General features: G+C 42.0%; 1 protein-coding gene across 1 annotated transcript in view; it reads right to left on the bottom strand.

Moving 5' to 3' along the window:
• Window positions 1–19,554, bottom strand: part of MAP3K5 (mitogen-activated protein kinase kinase kinase 5) — a 375,637-nt gene that overhangs the window by 107,859 nt on the left and 248,224 nt on the right. Inside the window, exon 14 of the mRNA XM_029596916.1 lies at window positions 1,160–1,255. Within this exon, the coding sequence (XP_029452776.1) occupies window positions 1,160–1,255 (96 nt within the window). The remainder of the gene's footprint in view (window positions 1–1,159; window positions 1,256–19,554) is intronic.

The following is a 19,554-nucleotide window of genomic DNA, read 5'->3' as shown; positions in this document are numbered from 1 at the left end:
CGCCTGCTCTCCCACGTTTTTTATTGTATGGGCCCGATAGAGCTCTGCTGTTTCTGTGGCTGCAGGAGGAGGAAAAGAGGAAGACACCCAATGGAAAATATCATAATGCCTCTGTACTGAGCCACGGTGCGACCTCACCTTGAATGCTGTGGACAGTTCTGGTCGTCCCCCATCTCAGGGAAGACATAGCGGAACTAGAAAAAAGGGGATGGAACATCTCTCCTATGAGGCTACGCAGGCTAGGGCTCCAGATTGGAAAAAAGAGATGGCTGAGAGGGGAACATGATTGAAGTGTATAAATGCATGAGTTAGGTGAAACGGGTAAATAAAGGATGGTTATTTATTCTTTCAAATAATTCTAAAATGAAACTAACAGCCAGCAGATTCAAAACAAACTGTAGGAAGTATTTCTTCACTCTGTGCACTATCCAGCTGTGGAATCTGTTGCCAGAGGCCAGGATAAAGGCGACTAGCATTGTGGGGGAAAAGTCCATAGCACATTATTAGCCAGGTAGACTAAAGAAAGCCATTGCTATACATGGGAAGAAGTAACAGTAAACTACTTTATGGGATCTGCCAAGGACTTGCAACCTGGATTGGTCATTGTTGGCGACAGGATGCTGGGCTCGATGGACCTTGGTCTGATCCAGCATGGCATATCTTATATTTATGTTCAACCTGGACTGTGGCCATTTGGAAACATGGCAGCATCTTTTCCCCCAGCAAACACAGATATTGGAATAGTCTGGGATCAGGTTATATGGACAGCAGAAACACACAAGCTTGGTCTAGGAAACTGCGTGATTCTATGCGTTGTTAAAATGCACTAAACTAATACAAGGCTACAACAAATAAGGTTTCAACAATTCCTCTTGCAATTTATCAGAAGTCATCATGTTTATGTTTGAAAAGAAAACCAACTATAAGTGATGCTAATTTGCTAAGTAACAAGAGAGTTGTTGCAGTCCAATAAACGATCAGAATATTAGTGGTATTGTGATTATTCTTCATAAAACCTAAACTTCTAATTTGAGAAATGTGTGCACTGCTCTGTACGATTTGTTAGAGCATTGGAATGGCAGGAAATTAGAAGAGATGGTAGGGTTTTTTTTTTATTTTAGTTACGGCAGGCTTTGGACCAGAGAGATGAAATACCTACTTTTTACAGTGCAGATCTGTGCAGAAATAGATTTGAAAATCATCCGAGTTGTGTAGCACATAAAGGAAACAGCACCTTTCTTCAAACTTTGAAATGCTGAAACAGAAAAGGAAAGTGTATTAAAAAAAAAAATTAGAAAGACCAGAATGCAGTGCCTCACATTTGTTTCGACAGGTCTGTCCTTGATCATAACTGAACTACAAAAGCTATGTAAAGTATTATGCATTGCAACAGGAAGTTAGAATATTAGCTGTTGTTCCCTATGTTAAGATTTCATACAAATTATTTTCCAACATCATCATCATTACTGCGATTTACTACCTGCCTTTTTGAATGTTCACTCAAGGCGGGGTACAATCAAGCCCAGATTTAGGTATAGGCAACAGAGGCAACTGCCCAGGGGGGGTCAAATATCCAGGCCAAAAAGAAGCCACGTACCGGCACAGCCTCAAAGGGCACCACTGTGACATTCTGCCCATGGGCACAAAAATCTTCAATCCAGTCCCAAGTACAATAGTTTAATTTAGTAAGGAGATACAACTTGGGTAATAGATACATATAGGGTATCATAGTCAGGTAGACAAGAGTGCAATAACCTGCAATAAATAAGCAATTGACTGGGTGTGCCATTTGAAATTAAAAAAGGGAGGAAGTTGTACAGCACCAACACAGTGTCATTTAGTCTTCGTTCTTAGTATACTGCAGAGAGTCACATATATACTTAGGGGAGGAGCAGGAGGAATTGGAGAGCTGAGTGTCTTGCAGTCTGACTCTTCTGGGATGCCGAGTTATTGGCCGTTAAAGGCCTCACTTCCAGACAGTGGAGGCCATTCCTGAGAAGACCTATTACCAGATGTCAGATCTTTTTATATCTTTTATCAATGATGTGATTATGGAGGCTTCTTGGAAGGGTCTTTAGGACCTGGCCAGTGTATAGCAAAATAACCAATCCTTCAGGTACTCTGACCCTTTTCCTCTCAGGGCTTTGTAAGTTAGGGTTAGGTTTTGAATTTAGCCCTCCAGAATATTGCTAACTGGAGATGTGAATCGTATGCCCGATCGTTTCCGCTTTTGGTTTCGTGTGGCTGTGGGAAAATCTCGTATTCCTGCGGATCAGCATTTTTTTTTTCGTGAAAAATTGTTTTCGGCTCAGTGTGCGCTAAGGGGAGTTAGCACACACTAACTCCTGTTAGTGCGCACTCTCGGTTCTATGTTAGTTCGTACCAAGCCAAAAAATGATTTTTTACGAAAATTCGGGGGAAGTGCAATCGTTTTATCGGTTTCCCGATACATGACGAATTAGGAAATATTGTACGATATTTCCATTCGTCAAAAAAAAAAAAATGATGCAAATCCCTATTGCTAACCTGTGTAGAATGGGTATTATATGGCCCTGTCTTTTGCAGATCTCTAGTAGTCAGGCTGCAGCATTCTGAATAAGCTGGAGTTAGTGTATGTCCTGTCAAAGTGAGACCATTATATAGTACATTACAGTAGTCTAAACAAGGGGTTATCACTGCATGAATCCCGGTGATCATACTTGTCTTTTCAAGGACGGAGTTTTTCCGTTGACATAAGTGGAAGAAGCAACTTTTAAATGTTAATTGGATTTGGTGGCACATGGTTAGTGTTGAGTCCAGCAAGAGGGAGTTCACAGTTCCTGAATGGGATTTAATATTGGGCACTTGCCCACGCCCATCATTCATTGGACAGAATAAGTGAGTGGCCAGAAATTAAGACCCAAGCATCTGATTGTGATGTCACAATAAAATGCAAGAATCACAGAAAGGCTTCCACATGTAAACACTGTGCATACACACACATGTTTAACCGGGACAATGCAAATCACTTTAAAGTTTAATGTCAAAGGAGAACCATTGTGACCCCAGGTTGTACTCATGTGCACTGCGGAAGGTGAAAACACAGCTACGTAATCAAACTAAACATTGCATTTTCATGAACTTTAATATGATATCCATTTAGCAAAGATGAAGTCTTTTTGTTTGTTTAATTTTAATGTTACTTGTAAAAACATCTCACACTTTACTAGAAGCCTGCTGAACTAACAGCATTTTGCCTTTTAATTTTTTTCATTCCTACCACATATCTAGAGTTCATAAGAAGCAAAGTAACAGATTTAAATAATCCCATGCTGAAGTCAAACACCAGGCACAGTATCCCACAGACCTTCGCCTTGAACCATGCCACTCCACATTTAAAAAGAAACTTAAGACTTGGTTATTTAAACAAGCATTCCCGCAGAGCTAAGAGCAGGTCACATATCATCCGTTTACCCCAGCATATTTTCACATAACTTGTTATCTTATTTACTGTTACTTTTCATGGATGTTTACTGTTACTTATTTATTTATTTTTATTTATTTATTAATTGTTATTTTATCTATTTATTATTACTTCTTAATTGTTAACATTATTATATATATTTTCCTGTTATTTGGATTAACCATGTTCATTGTAAACCGCTAACTTGAAGCGACAGTTACTGTTCATTGTAAACCGGGGTGATATGTATATTATACAGGAACCTCCGGTATATAAATCCATAAATAAATAAATAAATAAATCATCTTCATTCTTTAATGAGATCAAAGTAAATGCAACACATGTAAAATATGTCTTAGGGAAACGTAAACGACAGCTGCACAAATGTCACGGGCAACCACTATAAAACAAACCGCTCTCTATAACCTAGCTGGACTGTATATTAAAAGCGTGAAATATTAGGATGTCTTTGACTATATAGGAATTTTGCTGTTGCCTTTCATAGCCCAAAAGATCCAAACCCCAATATAAGGGCAGCTCTCCTTTACCTGGCTGCAAAGTAGTCATCAACTGCAAAAAACAAAACAAAACTATACATCGCTTTGATTTACAAACGTAAGAAATGTGGATAGGAAATAAACTAAACTAACTAAAAATGGTTTGGCAAGCTGCCATGACAAATAATAAAGTGAAGAGGTCAGTGTGTGAAGCTCGTGCATACTGGCTCTCTAAAGAGGTGAGGCTGTAATGCAGACCTGAGATACCACATAACCCTCAAGTGCCACTCTAAATTAAAGCACGAAACGAAGAGTCACACAATGGAAAACAGAAATGAGAACTTTACACCCCTCTCCCAAGTAGAATGAAAGTGAAAGTCGACTACAAGAAAGCTTGTTAAACATTGAGTTGGCCCTCCCTCTTCGTCTCTTTACCCAATGAGAAAGATGACAGGAAAATGGGGCAGGGGGAACCTCTGGAAACATGATTTTTCAAAGTTTTAAATTAATAGTAGTTGACTGTATTTGTTTTAAGAGACTGAGTGGCAAATGCATGCAAGGAAAACAATGTTGTTCATAAAACTCCAAGGCATCATGATTAAATAATAACCTACCAGGACAGATTCAACCAATCAGATTGCCCGAATGGCTCACATCACTTTGCATAAGTTTGAATCATCAGAACTGCTTGCCTTGCTCCACTTGTCTCATGGCACATGAAAGTGTAACGCACCAACCTGTCGACTTACGATATGGAGTAGATGTACGTGCATTCCTACTTAGACACTAAGGGGTAATTTTCAAAGGGACTTCTGCACATAAAACAGTGATTTACGGCACAGAAGTGGCTTTTCACAAAATCGCCCACTCGATATGCGGGTAAACCTATGTGCATGTGTCATGTTCACCTGTATGTTTTCCTGGACTAAGTGGAGATATTCCTAGGGTTTGAGTTGGGATGAGTTTAGACTTCTGCAAATACTTTGTAAAATTCAATCGTACATATGTAAAATTTCAGGAAAATTGTCTGTGCACCATGTGCACCAAATAGCCATTGAAACTTCTGAGGATAGATTTGGTGGGATGGGATAACATTCAAAGTAGACTTATGCGCATAAGTCCACTTTGAAAATTGGTGTAACTTATGCACCTATTTGCGGCATAAATTACGTGATATTTGAACATTGCTCTCCAAGAAATATGCACTACAGCCAGCATTTACATAATCAGTATCCCAGATTCTGATTTTCACTACATGCTACTATTGTCTTCTATCAGAAGACAGATACACAAATATTATTTTAAAAACTTATATGCCACTTTTTCAACTATGTTGTAGAAATGGATAATGATCACTGACATTAAACATTATTTGTCATTTAGACATTTTTAACACCACAACAGCCAATCTTCCAGCAACATATTACACTTCAAACTATACATCATTTTTAGTTGTCAATCTGTTTTCCACCTCTAAAAATACTTCACTGAACAAAAAAAAAAAAAGCTTTCAAGTCTTCTCTCACAAGCAAACACCATGGCCATGTTGTCCAAATTCAGAGTCTAGACTCCCAAACTATCCTCCCAGCTCAATCAAGGCATACACTCAAGAAGTAGGCAGAGGAAACACTTCAAGGAGGCCGTCAAGGTTAACATGAAAAAGTGCATCACCAACACCAAGTCATGGGAGATTACTGTGCCACACACTACCTCAGATGAAGAAAGCATCTGCTACAAGGATCTCAGCACTTCAAAATTTTACAAAGGAATAGATGGGAGGAAAGGGAAAGCACCGGAAATAGTGTGCTACAAAACAAATTAATAACCCATGGCCATCCATCTCTTTCAGAAACATATGCCCAAGCTGCAACAGTGTAGCGATCCCAGATTGGCCTCGTCGGCCATCTTTGGACCCACAGATAGAAAAATAAAGGAAGTTAGGTAATTAGTTAACTTTACTTGATATATTACCTTTCTTTGGTCAAAATCAACCTTAGACAATCAGTAGACTGCCAGGAATTGTCAAAAACAATGATGACAGACAGACAGTAGTCTATTCCACCTGCACCAATACTGCTGCCTCCACTCCCACTATGACACATGCTTTTAAGGCCATATTACAACAGAGTTAAAGCACTTTAAGAACAATTGAAGTTAATATGTTTACAGCTACTTGTAACTTTCTGTGGGCAGGAACTGTGAATGTAACAGATGTATCCCTCGCCCTGGCATATTGCTTTAATTATAACACAAAGTAAATGCAAAACATGTGTTTAATTAGATGCCATAATTCTAAATTATACCATCAGAAAGAAATTCACATATGTATTTTTCTCAGCATTTATCTCTCTCTAAACCCTCTCCAGAAACAAAGTATCTGATATAACAGGAGACAAAGGGGCTGAAGTAATAAGCTGTGCTAAACCTACTGCGTGTTTTTACTCAGGTTTCAGCGCCGGTTTTTTTGAAGCTATCCTTAGTCATGTAATATGGGTTTTAGCGCTAAAACGTCGGTGCAACAAAACCCGTGGTATGCTTAGCACAAGTGCACACAAATGCATGTAAAAGATGTGAATCGGTTATTTACTCTTTCGGATAGTAGAAAGACTAGGGGGCACTCCATGAAGTTAGCATGGGGCACATTTAAAACTAATCGGAGAAAGTTCTTTTTTACTCAACGCACAATTAAACTCTGGAATTTGTTGCCAGAGAATGTGGTTAGTGCAGTTAGTATAGCTGTGTTTAAAAAAGGATTGGATAAGTTCTTGGAGGAGAAGTCCATTAACTGCTATTAAGTTCACGTAGAGAATAGCCACTGCCATTAGCAATGGTAACATGGAATAGACTTAGTTTTTGGGTACTTGCCAGGTTCTTATGGCCTGGATTGGCCACTGTTGGAAACAGGATGCTGGGCTTGATGGACCCTTGGTCTGACCCAGTATGGCATTTTCTTATGTTCTTATGGTATTAGCTATTACCGGGCAACATAAAGAGCCATCTCAGCAGGGAGACATGCTTGCACTTGTTTTTTTAGCATGGGAAATTTAATAACTGGGTCAGGGCAGGAGTAAAAGTTAAAGCACCTTTTTTCTGGTGGCCATGTTAATCCATTCTGGTGGTGTACCTAGCTCTTTCCAGAATATAGTGACTGCAAGTGGCTGGTATGGTATTTCAGTCAGGCACTAAGGCCATGATGAAATGGGTCAGGAAGTACATCATGTACCGACTTCAGCCTACTGAGTGGCAGGAGATGAAGCACGCTTTCTTCGATATTGCTGGCATGCCAAATGTAATGAGTAGAATCAACTGCACCCATGGTGCTCTCACCCCTACCCCGACAAGGAAGAGAAATGGAATACCGCAACGGGAAGCATTTCCACTCCCTGAAGAAACAAGTTCTGCACAATGCACGCATATGAAGATGATCAGTGTCGTCTCCAAATGTTCCAGAAACAACCAGGACTCCTTCGTCCTACCGCAGTTGGCGTTGGCTTGAAATTTCACTAAAGGGAAATACAGAGAAGGCTGGTTGCTCGGTAAGCCAAACCAAAGTATAAGCTAAAATGTCAAAATGTAAGCTCTCAGTGGTGGGTACTGAAAGCAGAACAGTGCACACTTTCTGGTGCATGGTGCCAAAAATGCAAACAATTCCGCTATACAATCAAATGTTAGCTGTCTGGGGTGGGTACATGAAAGATCTCAGAGGTAGGTACCAAACGTTTTTGGTAGATGTTACGTTTGGTGGTCTGAAGGACAGGTCCGTGGACTGCCGCACTTCCCTCCAGCCCAGAGCCTGGTGGAAGGAGCGCAGATGCCAAGGAAGGCCCCGAAAGAAAGTGCTGCAGGCCACCACGCTCAACTTGCCTCCGACATCATCCCTCGCACGCGTCACTTCTGGTAACTTAAAGGGGGAAAAGTCTCCACGGACACTGCTGATGACATCAAGGCTGCCCTATTTAAGGGCAGCTCCCCTGCAGCAAGATGCCTCAGCAATAGGTTCAATACCTTGAGTAGAACAAGTTGCCTCAGCATTTGTTCCTGTGTTCCTGGTCTTTGTCTTTGTCCTGTGGTCAATCTTCAAATCTTCATCAGGTGGTCAGTCTTCAGTTCAGCGTCTTCTTGCCCGCATGTGCCATTCCTTGCCTCGCTGCCTACCTATCCGTCCTACCTTCTGGTTCTGACTTTGGCTTACTTGACCCTTGACTATGCTTGAACTCTGCCTGCTACTGACCACCACCTGACACCTGACCACGTCTGAATGCTGCCTGCCTTGACTACCGTTTGCTTCCGACTACACCTGAACCAAGTCTGCCCCACATCCTGGCCTGTAACTGTTGCCCTTGGTGAATCACGGGTCTGTTCCATGGTCCGCCGCTCTTATCTCCAGCCCGGGCCTGTCTGGCAACCTCCTCATGGTGGAACAGATCCTTCTGGCTGAGAAGTGGCCACCCACCATGGCGCAGTTGGGCCAACACTGATTCTGCTCTGGGTCCTGTTGCAGAGCCTTCCTAGATGCGCGTGCGCCTGACTTGCTAGGATTTAAAGGACCCGTGGTGGGAAATCCTTCGTGGCACCCTTTGATATCATGGGTCCTCAAGTATAAACAGCCTGTCTGGACACCTCTCCAATACCTCGGCAATAGGTCGACTCTGTTGGAGAAGTGCTTTGCCTCTGCATTCCTGGTTCCTTATCCTTGCTTCCTGGTTCCTGATTACGCTGTGTGTGTACTGTTCCTGGTTCCTTGGCAGTCTGATTTGTCTTCTGAGTTCTTGTCTTCGTGATTAGTTTTCCCTTCGTCTATCTTCAGTGTCTCATCTTGCTCTTCTGGTTCCTCGTCCTCCCTCCTCCTCTTCGTTCCTCATCTCATCGGATTGGACTTCTGGCTTTGACCTCAGACTGAACTTCTAGCTTGACTTTGGATTGGACTTCTAGCCTGATCTCGGATTGGACCTCAATGCTGCTTGACCTCCACCTGCCTGCTTTCCGTTACTGCTCAAACTCTGCCTGACCTGACCACTGCCTTTCTTCACAGTGCTGCCCTACAACCTCTTCTACATGACGGATCTTCACCTCCACAGAGGCCCGTGCCTAAGTCCAGTGGGCTCCAGCACCTGAGGGCTCAACCTAAAGGGAACGAGGGCTGGTACTGGTGAAACTCCAGTTGGGCATCTGCTCCAGCCAGCTCTGCCTGATGATGGTGGGGACCTGCAGGGCTCCTCCCTGAAGGGTTGCGCCAACTCCACCCTGGCCTAAGGGTCTACTTCTGCAACAGTAACCTGACCATCTTAACTGACCTCCAGCTTATCAGCAGAGGCCCCCACCTGTCAGCCCCAGGACTCAAAAGCTCAATCTAAGGGGAATAAGGGCTGGTATAGGTGAAACTACACCAGCAGATAGTGGAGACCTGCAGGGCTCCTCCCTGCAGGTTGTGCCAACTCCACCTCAGTTCAAGGGTCCACGCCCACAACAGCTGAACTAGGGGACAGGTATCAACAGGTCAACAGCATGATTTATTTTAGTGTCTTGCACACAGAAAGTTAATGGATTGTTCCATTTCTTTGCAGGAGGTGCTGGTTATGGTGGTCACGCCCCTGTCTGCACCACGTTATGGTGGCAGAACTCCACTATAAAGAGGCACACACGAAATTCAGGGCAATCATAGAACGTATATTTGGCCTTTCAAAAGCCTGTTCCACTACCTTGACCACTCTGAACAGCGCTTCTGTATTCACCAGCAAAAGTAGTGTATATTGTGGTGGTATGCTGTATGCTTCAAAACTATGTTATCTAAAGTGCCAATGATATTTCACCTATGACAACAACCCTCATTCGGGAGCCAAAATGCTTACACTATATCGTGTTACATTCTATTCACTTGAATAAGTATGGGATTTGTAACCCATTGTAAAGTGAATTGCTCACCACAAATAATTTATAATCATCAGGTTTGTCACATTAGGTTTTTTTTAAGAAGATGAACCTTGACTGTTCTGTTTTTTTCTTTCAATTTTTTTTCAATATTTTAACAATTTCTTTCTCATCTGTTTTTATCCACACAATATATTCACTGCAAAGTATATCCACAGAAAAAAGAAAGAGAAGACACTTATTGTGATGTTGAATCGCAGCGGCACTAAACTTCTGTGCCCTGTCCAAAACGCCCGACTGTATACCGCAGTTTTGACTTTAAACTGCTTGATCAACAACGCCCGACACAGCACGTGTTTCGTAAAAATAACTTCATCAGGGGCTCGGGCTTCAACTTTATTGTTTCTCTGCGGATAGAACTCCTCTCAGCGTCTTGGCGGCTCCATTTTGAATACGCCAAGACGCTGAGAGGAGTTCTATCTGGGGCTGACAGGTTGAGCCCTCAAGGCTCCATTTTGAATACGTCAAGATGCTGAGAGGAGGTCTATCTGCAGAGAAGCATTAAAGTTGAAGCCCGAGCCCCTGATGAAGTTATTTCTACGAAACACGTGCCGTGTCGGGCGTTGTTGATCAAGCGGTTTAAAGTCAAAACTGCGGTATACAGTTGGGCGTTTTGGACAGGGCACAGAAGTTTAGTGCCGCTGCGATTCAACATCACAATAAGTGTCTTCTCTTTCTTTTTTCTGTGGATACACTTCGCAGTGAAAATATTGTGGGGATAAAAACAGATGAGAAAGAAATTGTTAAAATATTGAAAAAAAATTGAAAGAAAAAAACAGAACAGTCAAGGTTCATCATCTTAAAAAAAAAAAAACCTAATGCGACAAACCTGATGAATATAAATTTATTTGTGGTGAGCAATTCACTTTACAATGGGTTACAAATCCCATACTTATTCAAGTGAATAGAATGTAACACGATATAGTGTAAGCATTTTGGCTCCCGAATGAGGGTTGTTGTCATAGGTGAAATACCATTGGCACTTTAGATAACGTGGTTTTTCATCTAATAAAATTGTTATATTATTACCACGGTTTACATCCAGTTGACCTCCACCTGCCTGCTTTCTGTTACTCAAAACATCATCCTCTGGGATGGCATTCATCTAGATGTGGACCTGGACTTGGGGGTCAGACCTGAATATGTTTTGCCCTGCCACAGATGGAGATAGTACATCGAGGGGGACTGAGCCACACCACAAGATCATAGCGGACTATTTCGGAAGTATGTTTTTACACATGGTGGGGGCGGGGGCAGTTGTGAGGAAGAGATTCTAGCTCCATCATCAGACCAGCATGAACCTCAAGGAAGATGAATGCCAGGAAAAGTATATTTTGCAGCCATCTACCAGTTTTTTAAAATATGGTTTTAATAGGTTATGAACTTTAATGTGTCTTTAATAAAATAACATGTGACTCGATTTTACAGACTCTACATCATTGGGCCAGAGTTTCTCACACCTGAGTGGAAATCTCTGGCCCAAAGTGGTACGGCCTATGAAGCCTGTGACTTACTTGCCCACCGGAACCCCCCCCCTCCCAATAGTAACATAGTAAAGGACAGCAGATAAAGACCAAAGGTCCATCCAGTCTGCCCAGCAAATTGCTTTTGGTAATAACTTCTGCTCCGTGTAGCTTACTCCTTTGTCTCTGTTAAGGGTCGCAACTGCTTCAGGTTACCCCTGTGCAGAAGTGTTAATCCAAAGTTAGCATAGGTTACCCAATTTCTTCATTTCCATTCTCTATCTTGTAGAGGGATCCACTGTGTTTTATCCCATGCCCTTTTGAATTCCATCACTGTTCTCATCTTCACCAACTTTTCCGGAAGGGCATTCCATGAATCCTTCCCTCTCTCTGTGAAGGAATATTTTCTGATATTGGTTCTGAAAGCTTTCTTTCCAGCAGAAAGGGCTTGTTTGTGCATCATTAATACCTTTCAGGTATTTGAAGTCTGTATTCTATTTTCCCCTGCACTTTCTCTCCTCCTGGGTATACATATTCAGCTCCTTCAGTCTCATTTCATATGGCTGTTGATGCAGACACACCACACCATTTTGGTTGCCTCTCTCTGAATTGCTTCCATCCTGTCCTTATCCTTTTTCGATATACGGCCCCCAGAACTGAACACAGTACTCCAGATGAGGCCTGTACAAGGACATTATCACTTCCTTTTTCCTGCTAGTTATACCTCTCTCTAAGCAGCCCAGCAGCCCCTTGGCTTTTGTCACTGCCTTGTCGCATTGTTTTGTTGCCTTCAGATCTCCAGACACTATCACCCTAAGATCTCTCTCCCAGTCCATGCACATTAATCTCTCACCCCAATCTCATACAGTTCTTTTGGATTACTGCTCCCTAGATTCAGTGCTCTGCACCCCAGCTGCCAAACCTTCCACCATTCTTCAAGCTTTCTTAAATCACTCACTCTCCACTTGCCCCCTAGCCCTTTCCCAGCTACACCCAACCGACTCATGCACCACACTCCTCCTGGCCTCTCTGTCATCATTCGCCCATCTGTCACGCTCAACCACTCCCCCACTTCTACCCCCTCCATCACCTTCCATTCTCTCCCCAGCCATGAACATCCATTCTACTCTTTCAGGAACCTAAACAGAAAGATGGACAGACAGGCAAAAGATTAAAGGATGGGAAACAACAAGGGAAGAGCAAACGGCATAAAAGACACCACTCAGCAGTCGCAAAGTACAAATCAAGAACAACCAGCACGCCTACACCAAGACAATCTCCAATGCCTAGCCCAGAGCTCGCCTAACACCATCCAGCACTGAAACATTGGCCCTGGTAGAGGCTGCCTTTTATTTCCACGCAAGGAGGAGTGTCCAAGAAAACAGATGAACATTTGTACACTACCAATCACACCACAGGTAAGCCTAGGTCACTTCTATCAACCACTGCAGCATTTCTCCAGTTAGCACCAATTTTTACTGCCAATTTTAACTCTGTTTTCAGCATGTTGGTTTTAACGTGGGTTTTGGTGCACTTTTTGGGATTACTATGGGTTTTTAGCACCAGTTTGATTAGCATACCATTAGTTTATAGCATCGAGTGTGGCTGTGGGTTATTAATGCATGTGTTATTAAAATTTGGCCTCATTTCTCGTGCACGTTTTATTACATCAGCCCCAAAGAGAGTTGCCCAAGGTCACAAGGAGTGTCAGTGGAAGAAGCAGGGTGTGAATCCTTGGCAGCTCCCACCTACTGTTGTAACCACTAGGCCACCTTTCAGGCTGGCCGATGCAATACCGTGCACTGGCCACAACGTCCAAAACATGCGTCCAATCAAGCCCATAGGTAATTGTGCTCAGCACATGTAAATTCATGTTGATGAGGCTATTACCTATTGCCCCCCAATTAAAAAAAAAAAAAAAAAAAGTGTGCACCCAAGGTACACATTTTAACATGCAAAACTTAACACCTGCCCGGAGCAGGCGTTAATTCTTGAGGAGCCCAAAAAAGTTACAGGAAAGCAAAAAATATTGCTTTTCTGTTCCGTTTTTCAGGTCCTCTGACTTAATATTGTCCCCATATTAAGTCAGAGGAACTGAAATAGAAGATTAAAAAAAAAAAAAAAAAAAAAAAAAAAAAGTGTGCGCCAGTGGTCAGATTAGAAAAAGGAACACGTTATTAACGGGCGTCCATTTTCCTGTGCACAGGTTAGGAAAACGGATCCTCAAACTCTGGCTCAATGATGCAAAGCCTGTAAAACTGGAGTCACATCAAAGAAGGAGACCTGTCAGTCATGAAAAATGTTACTGTATTAAGGTCACGGTAAAGTTCATAACCTATTAAAAACATTTTTAAAAACTGGTAGATGGCCCCTGTATGTATTTTTTCCTGGCATTCATCTTCCTTGAGGTTCGTGCTGGTCTGAGAAGGGACAGATGTTGGAGTTAGAATCTCGTCCACAGAACTGTCCCCGCCCCTATGGGCGCCTGCTGCCGAGGCAGTGCTAGGGGCGCGCAGTTTACACTAGCACCTCCTTTTTACCACGGCACCCGATTTAAATATTAAATTCGGCGGCCCAGGAGAGGTGGAGGCGTGCGTTAAGGGAGCGGGCGCTCAATCACGAGTGCCTGTTTAACAAGCACCAATGCTGCCTCAGCCTGAGAGAAAGGTGAAGAGCAAGTGATGAGCTCGAAATTATTTCCTGAACAAAAATTATGTAATTCCCGTAAACTTCCCCTAATCCTACTGAAATAAAGTGCTAACTATATGGACAGACAGATAAATGTTTAGTTGCCTCTAATTTTCATATTGATACTGCTTTAGTGTAACCATAAAGTAAACACATAGCACAGAACATTCGATGTGTGTGGTAATGACATGTCCCAATCAACTACAAAAAAGACTTTACTGCATTAAAAAAAAAAATCAGTCATCAGTGAGTTCCATCTTCATTAACCAACCTGTACAAATTTTGCTTTGTTATTTATTTTGAGTGCTCTACACCCCCCATAACACAGAACCGCTTCACTGAGCACTGCCAGGGAGCACAGAACAGAGCCATAGAATAAAACAAAGGGGCATCAGTGATTAAAGAGGGGTGAACTCTGAGTCAGGGTATTTTCTGAAGCTTCTCAATTCAGACCCTACACTTCCCCACTGATGGTGTGAACTTAGGCAAGTCTGTCTCGGTGTTCCTCCGTTTTTTCCAACTATAATTATGCAAGAACACTAAGAGTACAGTTTTCACGCAGTAAAGGTGCTAGTAATGTACAGCCAGACGTTATTAAATTGGAGTCTGTTAAGAAGCCCTTTGAATGAAAGGCTGTGTGCTTGTGTGTGTGCGAGTGTATGTAGATATAAGCATATAATTAATAAGGACCACTGAGATACATGATACAAACAAAACATTACAGATGTTAAAAAAAACTCTCTATGCTCAGTTTTAAATGTTATGATTGTCCTTTTCTTACAATTTTCAGAGCTCTAGTTTACATGTAATAGACAAATATTAGTTGGGTATTCAGAATGATACAAGACACTAAGAGAATCAAAAGGCTTATATGAAAACTGACCAGGAGAGTAGCATTACTTAACAGCTTAGGGAATAACATATTCCATAGGTGTATTTAAAAGTACAAAAATATCCCAAACACAAACAGAAAAATGTAAAGTGGTAATCCCACTCTACAAGGTTTGAGGCTTGCAGCATCCCATGCTGGCTGATTTTAAAATGATTTGAATGCAGGATTAGTTGTGTGTTTGTGTATACGTGGACATCTATATATCTATTTATAAAGATATACTAGCTGACACCCATTGAAAATTCAACAGAGGCTATGTCACCATAGGGACAGGCACTCAGCACATTGTCTACCACTCCCCATCTCGACCCCAACCCTCTTCCCCTATCATAGTTTGATCCCCTCCCCTCCGCAACCTGGCCCGAGTAAGCTCCCCCCAGTACAATCACAATCTTAGTGTTTGGGTAATTGCCAGGTTCTTGTGGCCTGGTTTTGGCCTCTGTTGGAAACAGGATGCTGGGCTTGATGGACCCTTGGTCTGACCCAGCATGGCAATTTCTTATGTTCCCGACCTCAACACAGTGTGACCCTCCTCCACAGGGCAATTTCGCATGCTCCTCCTCCTTCCCAACCCAACTGCAGCAGTCGTCACCCTCCTCTTCATTTCCTGCCCTGTCACACTCTGTCCCCTCTCCAAACTGGCTCAGGATTCACTGATTCCCTATGCAGATGCTGACCTCAGCACACTCCAGACCCTGTTGCAACCAATCTGTCACCCCCTCACTGCCCCCAGCTTGGTAGTCACTCTATCTCCTCCCTAACCTGGCCCTGACACTACCCAACCTCTCCCTTCCCAGCCTGACCTCAGTCTTCTGAATCCAGAATTCTCTGATCGCTCCCTCAGTCCAATCGCAGCCCCCTCCCTGGCCCAACCTCGGCAGAGTTATTGCCCATCATGAGAGGGGAATGCGTGTCTAGGTGTCTGTGGCTGGGAGGCATGGAAGGGGGCAGGGATGTTTGTGTGTAAAGCAGGATTTGATCTGCTGAAAAATTTAACTGATATTGGAGTAGCTGTCCATAGGTCCACAGCGCAATGTTGCTTACACAACAATGTTCTGCATGGGAGAACTGCCAGAAGGAAACCTTTTGCATGACCCCATCATAAAAGTTATTGTCTAAAGTGTGCAAAACAAAACTTTGATAAGCCTGAAGCTTTTCGGAATATATTCTAGAAGCTAATTGTTGCATCTGTCGGTCTCAGATGGCTTCGACCTCTGTGCCTCACCTTTCTTCCTTCTCTCTCCTCAAGCCTTGGGAAGATGGCTGCTGCCGCGTCTTCAGGCCGCTCTCTCCGGTATCCCCAGAACGGCAACGGAGACAGTGTTCGCCATGATTTTCCTGAGGGCCTCCTAGGGTGCGCACGTGCACGCCACCCACATCTTTATCATGGCGGGAACCTCGGGGGCGTCCCCTCCGAATGACGCCATCACATCCTGGTATTTAGCCTGCCCTTCATTTGCTAACAAACTGAATTAGCAAGGATTGGATTGAACTGGATGCCAATGAGCATTGATTAAGTATGCCTTTCTATGAATGAACAAAAAATTCAATATTTCATGGCGTAATTTCACTGTATCTTTTGGGTTACTAGCTATTTGATATGTTGTATGTTTTCCTGGCTACTACCCACCTGTCAACAAAAATGTTTGAGAGACCAGAATTAGCTGTTGCAAGCTTCTTTACTCTCACTCATTAATACTTTGTGGGCACTTAATTATGTGGTCTAACATATTCAATTACACTGACCAAGAGGTTGCGCTAGCCTTGCAAGGCACTCTGCTTCTGAATGAACCGTTAACATCTGATACCAAATCTTGGACTTCTTTGACAGATTCCTATATACGATACATCAGATTGGAATTGCATGTATCCACCTTGTTGCAGTACATCAAAACAGAGATGATCCCTCATGGTCTGCGCGTCTGAATTTAGAGCCCTCTATCTATGGCGACGATGATGACTTTGTTCATAAATGGATTGCGATCCTTAACAAATGCTCCCTTGACATTATGCTTCTGATTATAGAAACCACTAATAAGCTGGCAGAGACTATTAAAACTACATATGATGATATAAAAACTTCATTACAAAGTTCAGAGAGTTTGGAAGAATATGAAAAAAAACTCCATGAATTTAATCGATCCATGGACAAGTTCTGCGCTGAAATTCAACAATCAAAGATTTCAAAGTACAAGTGCGATGAAAAAGATTACGCCGCCGGCACCATCTATCCATGGCAACGTCGCCAAAATAACAGACCAAGAAAAGTGGCTTTTGCCAGATTGGACGAATCTTCATCTGGTTCCGATGAGGAAGTTCCTAATAATCAGCAACCTTCTACTTCTAACTCCCGATACAACAACTACAGATCTGTCACACATAGATTTGGATGTAGTTTTTTTCGCAATCGTGATACCAATTGGGCAGACATGGGAGGCCGTCCTCAAACCCGGTCACAGAGTGCCCTCCTTCCACCGTAGTTAATATATCATCTCAGCAACTTACATCTTCATAAATTTCTTTGTTGGAAAAGGGGCTTTCTTTTGTGCCGTACCATTTCTATGATCCTTTCCTTACTAGATGTAATCTTTACCGATTTTTTCGCAAATTGCAACTCAGATTGTTTTTTTCACTTCAAGCTCCAACCATCGATTGTTCTATTTTTCCTAAATCAAATTGGTTACCCCCGGGTCCTATTGATCCACACATTAAAAACCTTCATGGACCTTGTGTTGTTTGATTTAGATGAAATCAAATCTAACCAGGATCGCCCTCAATACAATTTAATGAAGACTGAACATCTAGCTTTAAAAGAATTAAAGTCGTCTTCATTTTTGATTATCAAACAAGCTGATAAAGGCGGTGCGCCTCTGTCATTATGGACAAAGTGTTCTATGTTAATACTGTATTGAATCATGGGTCCAATGCTAATAATTATGCTACTCTATCTCAAGATCCTGGTCCCTCTTTACTCACCCGTATTGAAGAAATCATTGAAGATGGTCTTATTGTTGGTTTTTTATCTAAGAAAGAACATTCTTTTTTGATTAAAAAATCCTATAGATCTCCAATAATGTACATGATACCTAAGATTCACAAAAGTATTGAAAATCCTCCATGCAGACCCATTGTGAGCACAATTGGGTCACTTCTTGAACCTCTTTCGATTTTTGTGGATAAATTTTTACAACCACTAATTCCCAACATGACTTCTTATATCAAGGACACAAATCTATGTTGAAATTACTTGCTTCCATTCAACTGAACTCCGATTGTATTATGGTTACTTTGGACATTCAGTCCCTCTATACGAGTACACCTCAAGCACAATCGCTACTGATTTTGGAATGAGCCCTTGACACCCGTCCACGCCCACATCGTGTCCCCACTGCATTTTTGGTTAATTTAGCCTGAATAGCATTATGTGAGAATTATTTTTTATTTAATGAACAATTCTACCAACAGATCCACAGGACTGCGATGGGTGCCACCATGGCCCCTAGTTTGGCAAATCTTTTTATGTCCAATTTCGAAGAACAATATTTATACCCAGCTCCAATTTTCAAACATATATCGCATTGGACACGTTACACTGGCGACATTTTCTTTTTGTGGCACGGTGAAGTTTCTGAGTTGCAGCAATTTTTGGTATGGATCAAATCCTTGGATCTTAACCTTTTTTTCACTATGTATTTTCATCATTCACAGATCAATTTTTTGGATATTCTTATCACCCTTGACAACAATAATAATTTTTCTACCACATTATATAAAAAACCCACAGATAGAAATACCTTACTGCATTTTTCTAGTTACCATTCATATTCATTAAAAAGGAATCTACCAGTGGGTCAATTTTTACATCTCCGCCACCTATGTTCAGAAAAAGAGGAATTTCTTATACAAGCACAACAATTGGCATCTAGACTATTACATCGTAATTATCCTCCATCAATTATAAAGAAGGCCCTCAAACGTGCATCTAATGCCCAACGTGAGTGGCTTCTCTTGGACAACTCTGAGCATCCAGTTGATTTTCTGTTGGTCTGTACTGTGAGATATTCTTCAAAATCTACAGCAATTGCCAAGGCCATTCGTAAGTATTGGCATGTTTTGACAACGCATTCAATTTTTATTGAACCTCCATTGATAGCTTACAGTCAGGGCTGGAATTTGAGAGACCAACTCACACATTCATTTTTACATTCTGACATTAGTGTCAATGTTGAGGAGCCATTGGGACATTGGGCATGTGGCCATTGTTCTGTTTGTCCTCAATCTCTGAATGGTCTTTCTTGGATGGATAATATTGGTAAACACCATACTGCCAATTATCATTCTGATTGTTCTACATCCCATGCCATTTATATCTTTATTTGTCCATGCAACAAAATTTATGTTGGCAGGACCAAACGAGCTATCAGAAGCATTCATTGAACATCGTAGCTGTTTGCACACTGAAAAGCTTACAGCTCCTATTGTGTCACATTGTTTAGAACATCAACATTCCTTCATGGATCTGAAGTGGCAGGTGACTGACAAAATCTACATGTCTTCCAGGGGAGGTGATCCACAAACAATTTTAAATTATCGGGAACAACAATGGATTTTCAATTTAAACAGTATGCAACCATACGGCCTCAA

The sequence above is a fragment of the Rhinatrema bivittatum genome, chromosome 3, assembly GCF_901001135.1.
Source record: "Rhinatrema bivittatum chromosome 3, aRhiBiv1.1, whole genome shotgun sequence".
Lineage (NCBI taxonomy): Eukaryota > Metazoa > Chordata > Amphibia > Gymnophiona > Rhinatrematidae > Rhinatrema > Rhinatrema bivittatum.
The sequence above is the reverse complement of the archived record's forward strand: the minus strand, read 5'-3'. Positions and strand labels throughout refer to the sequence as shown.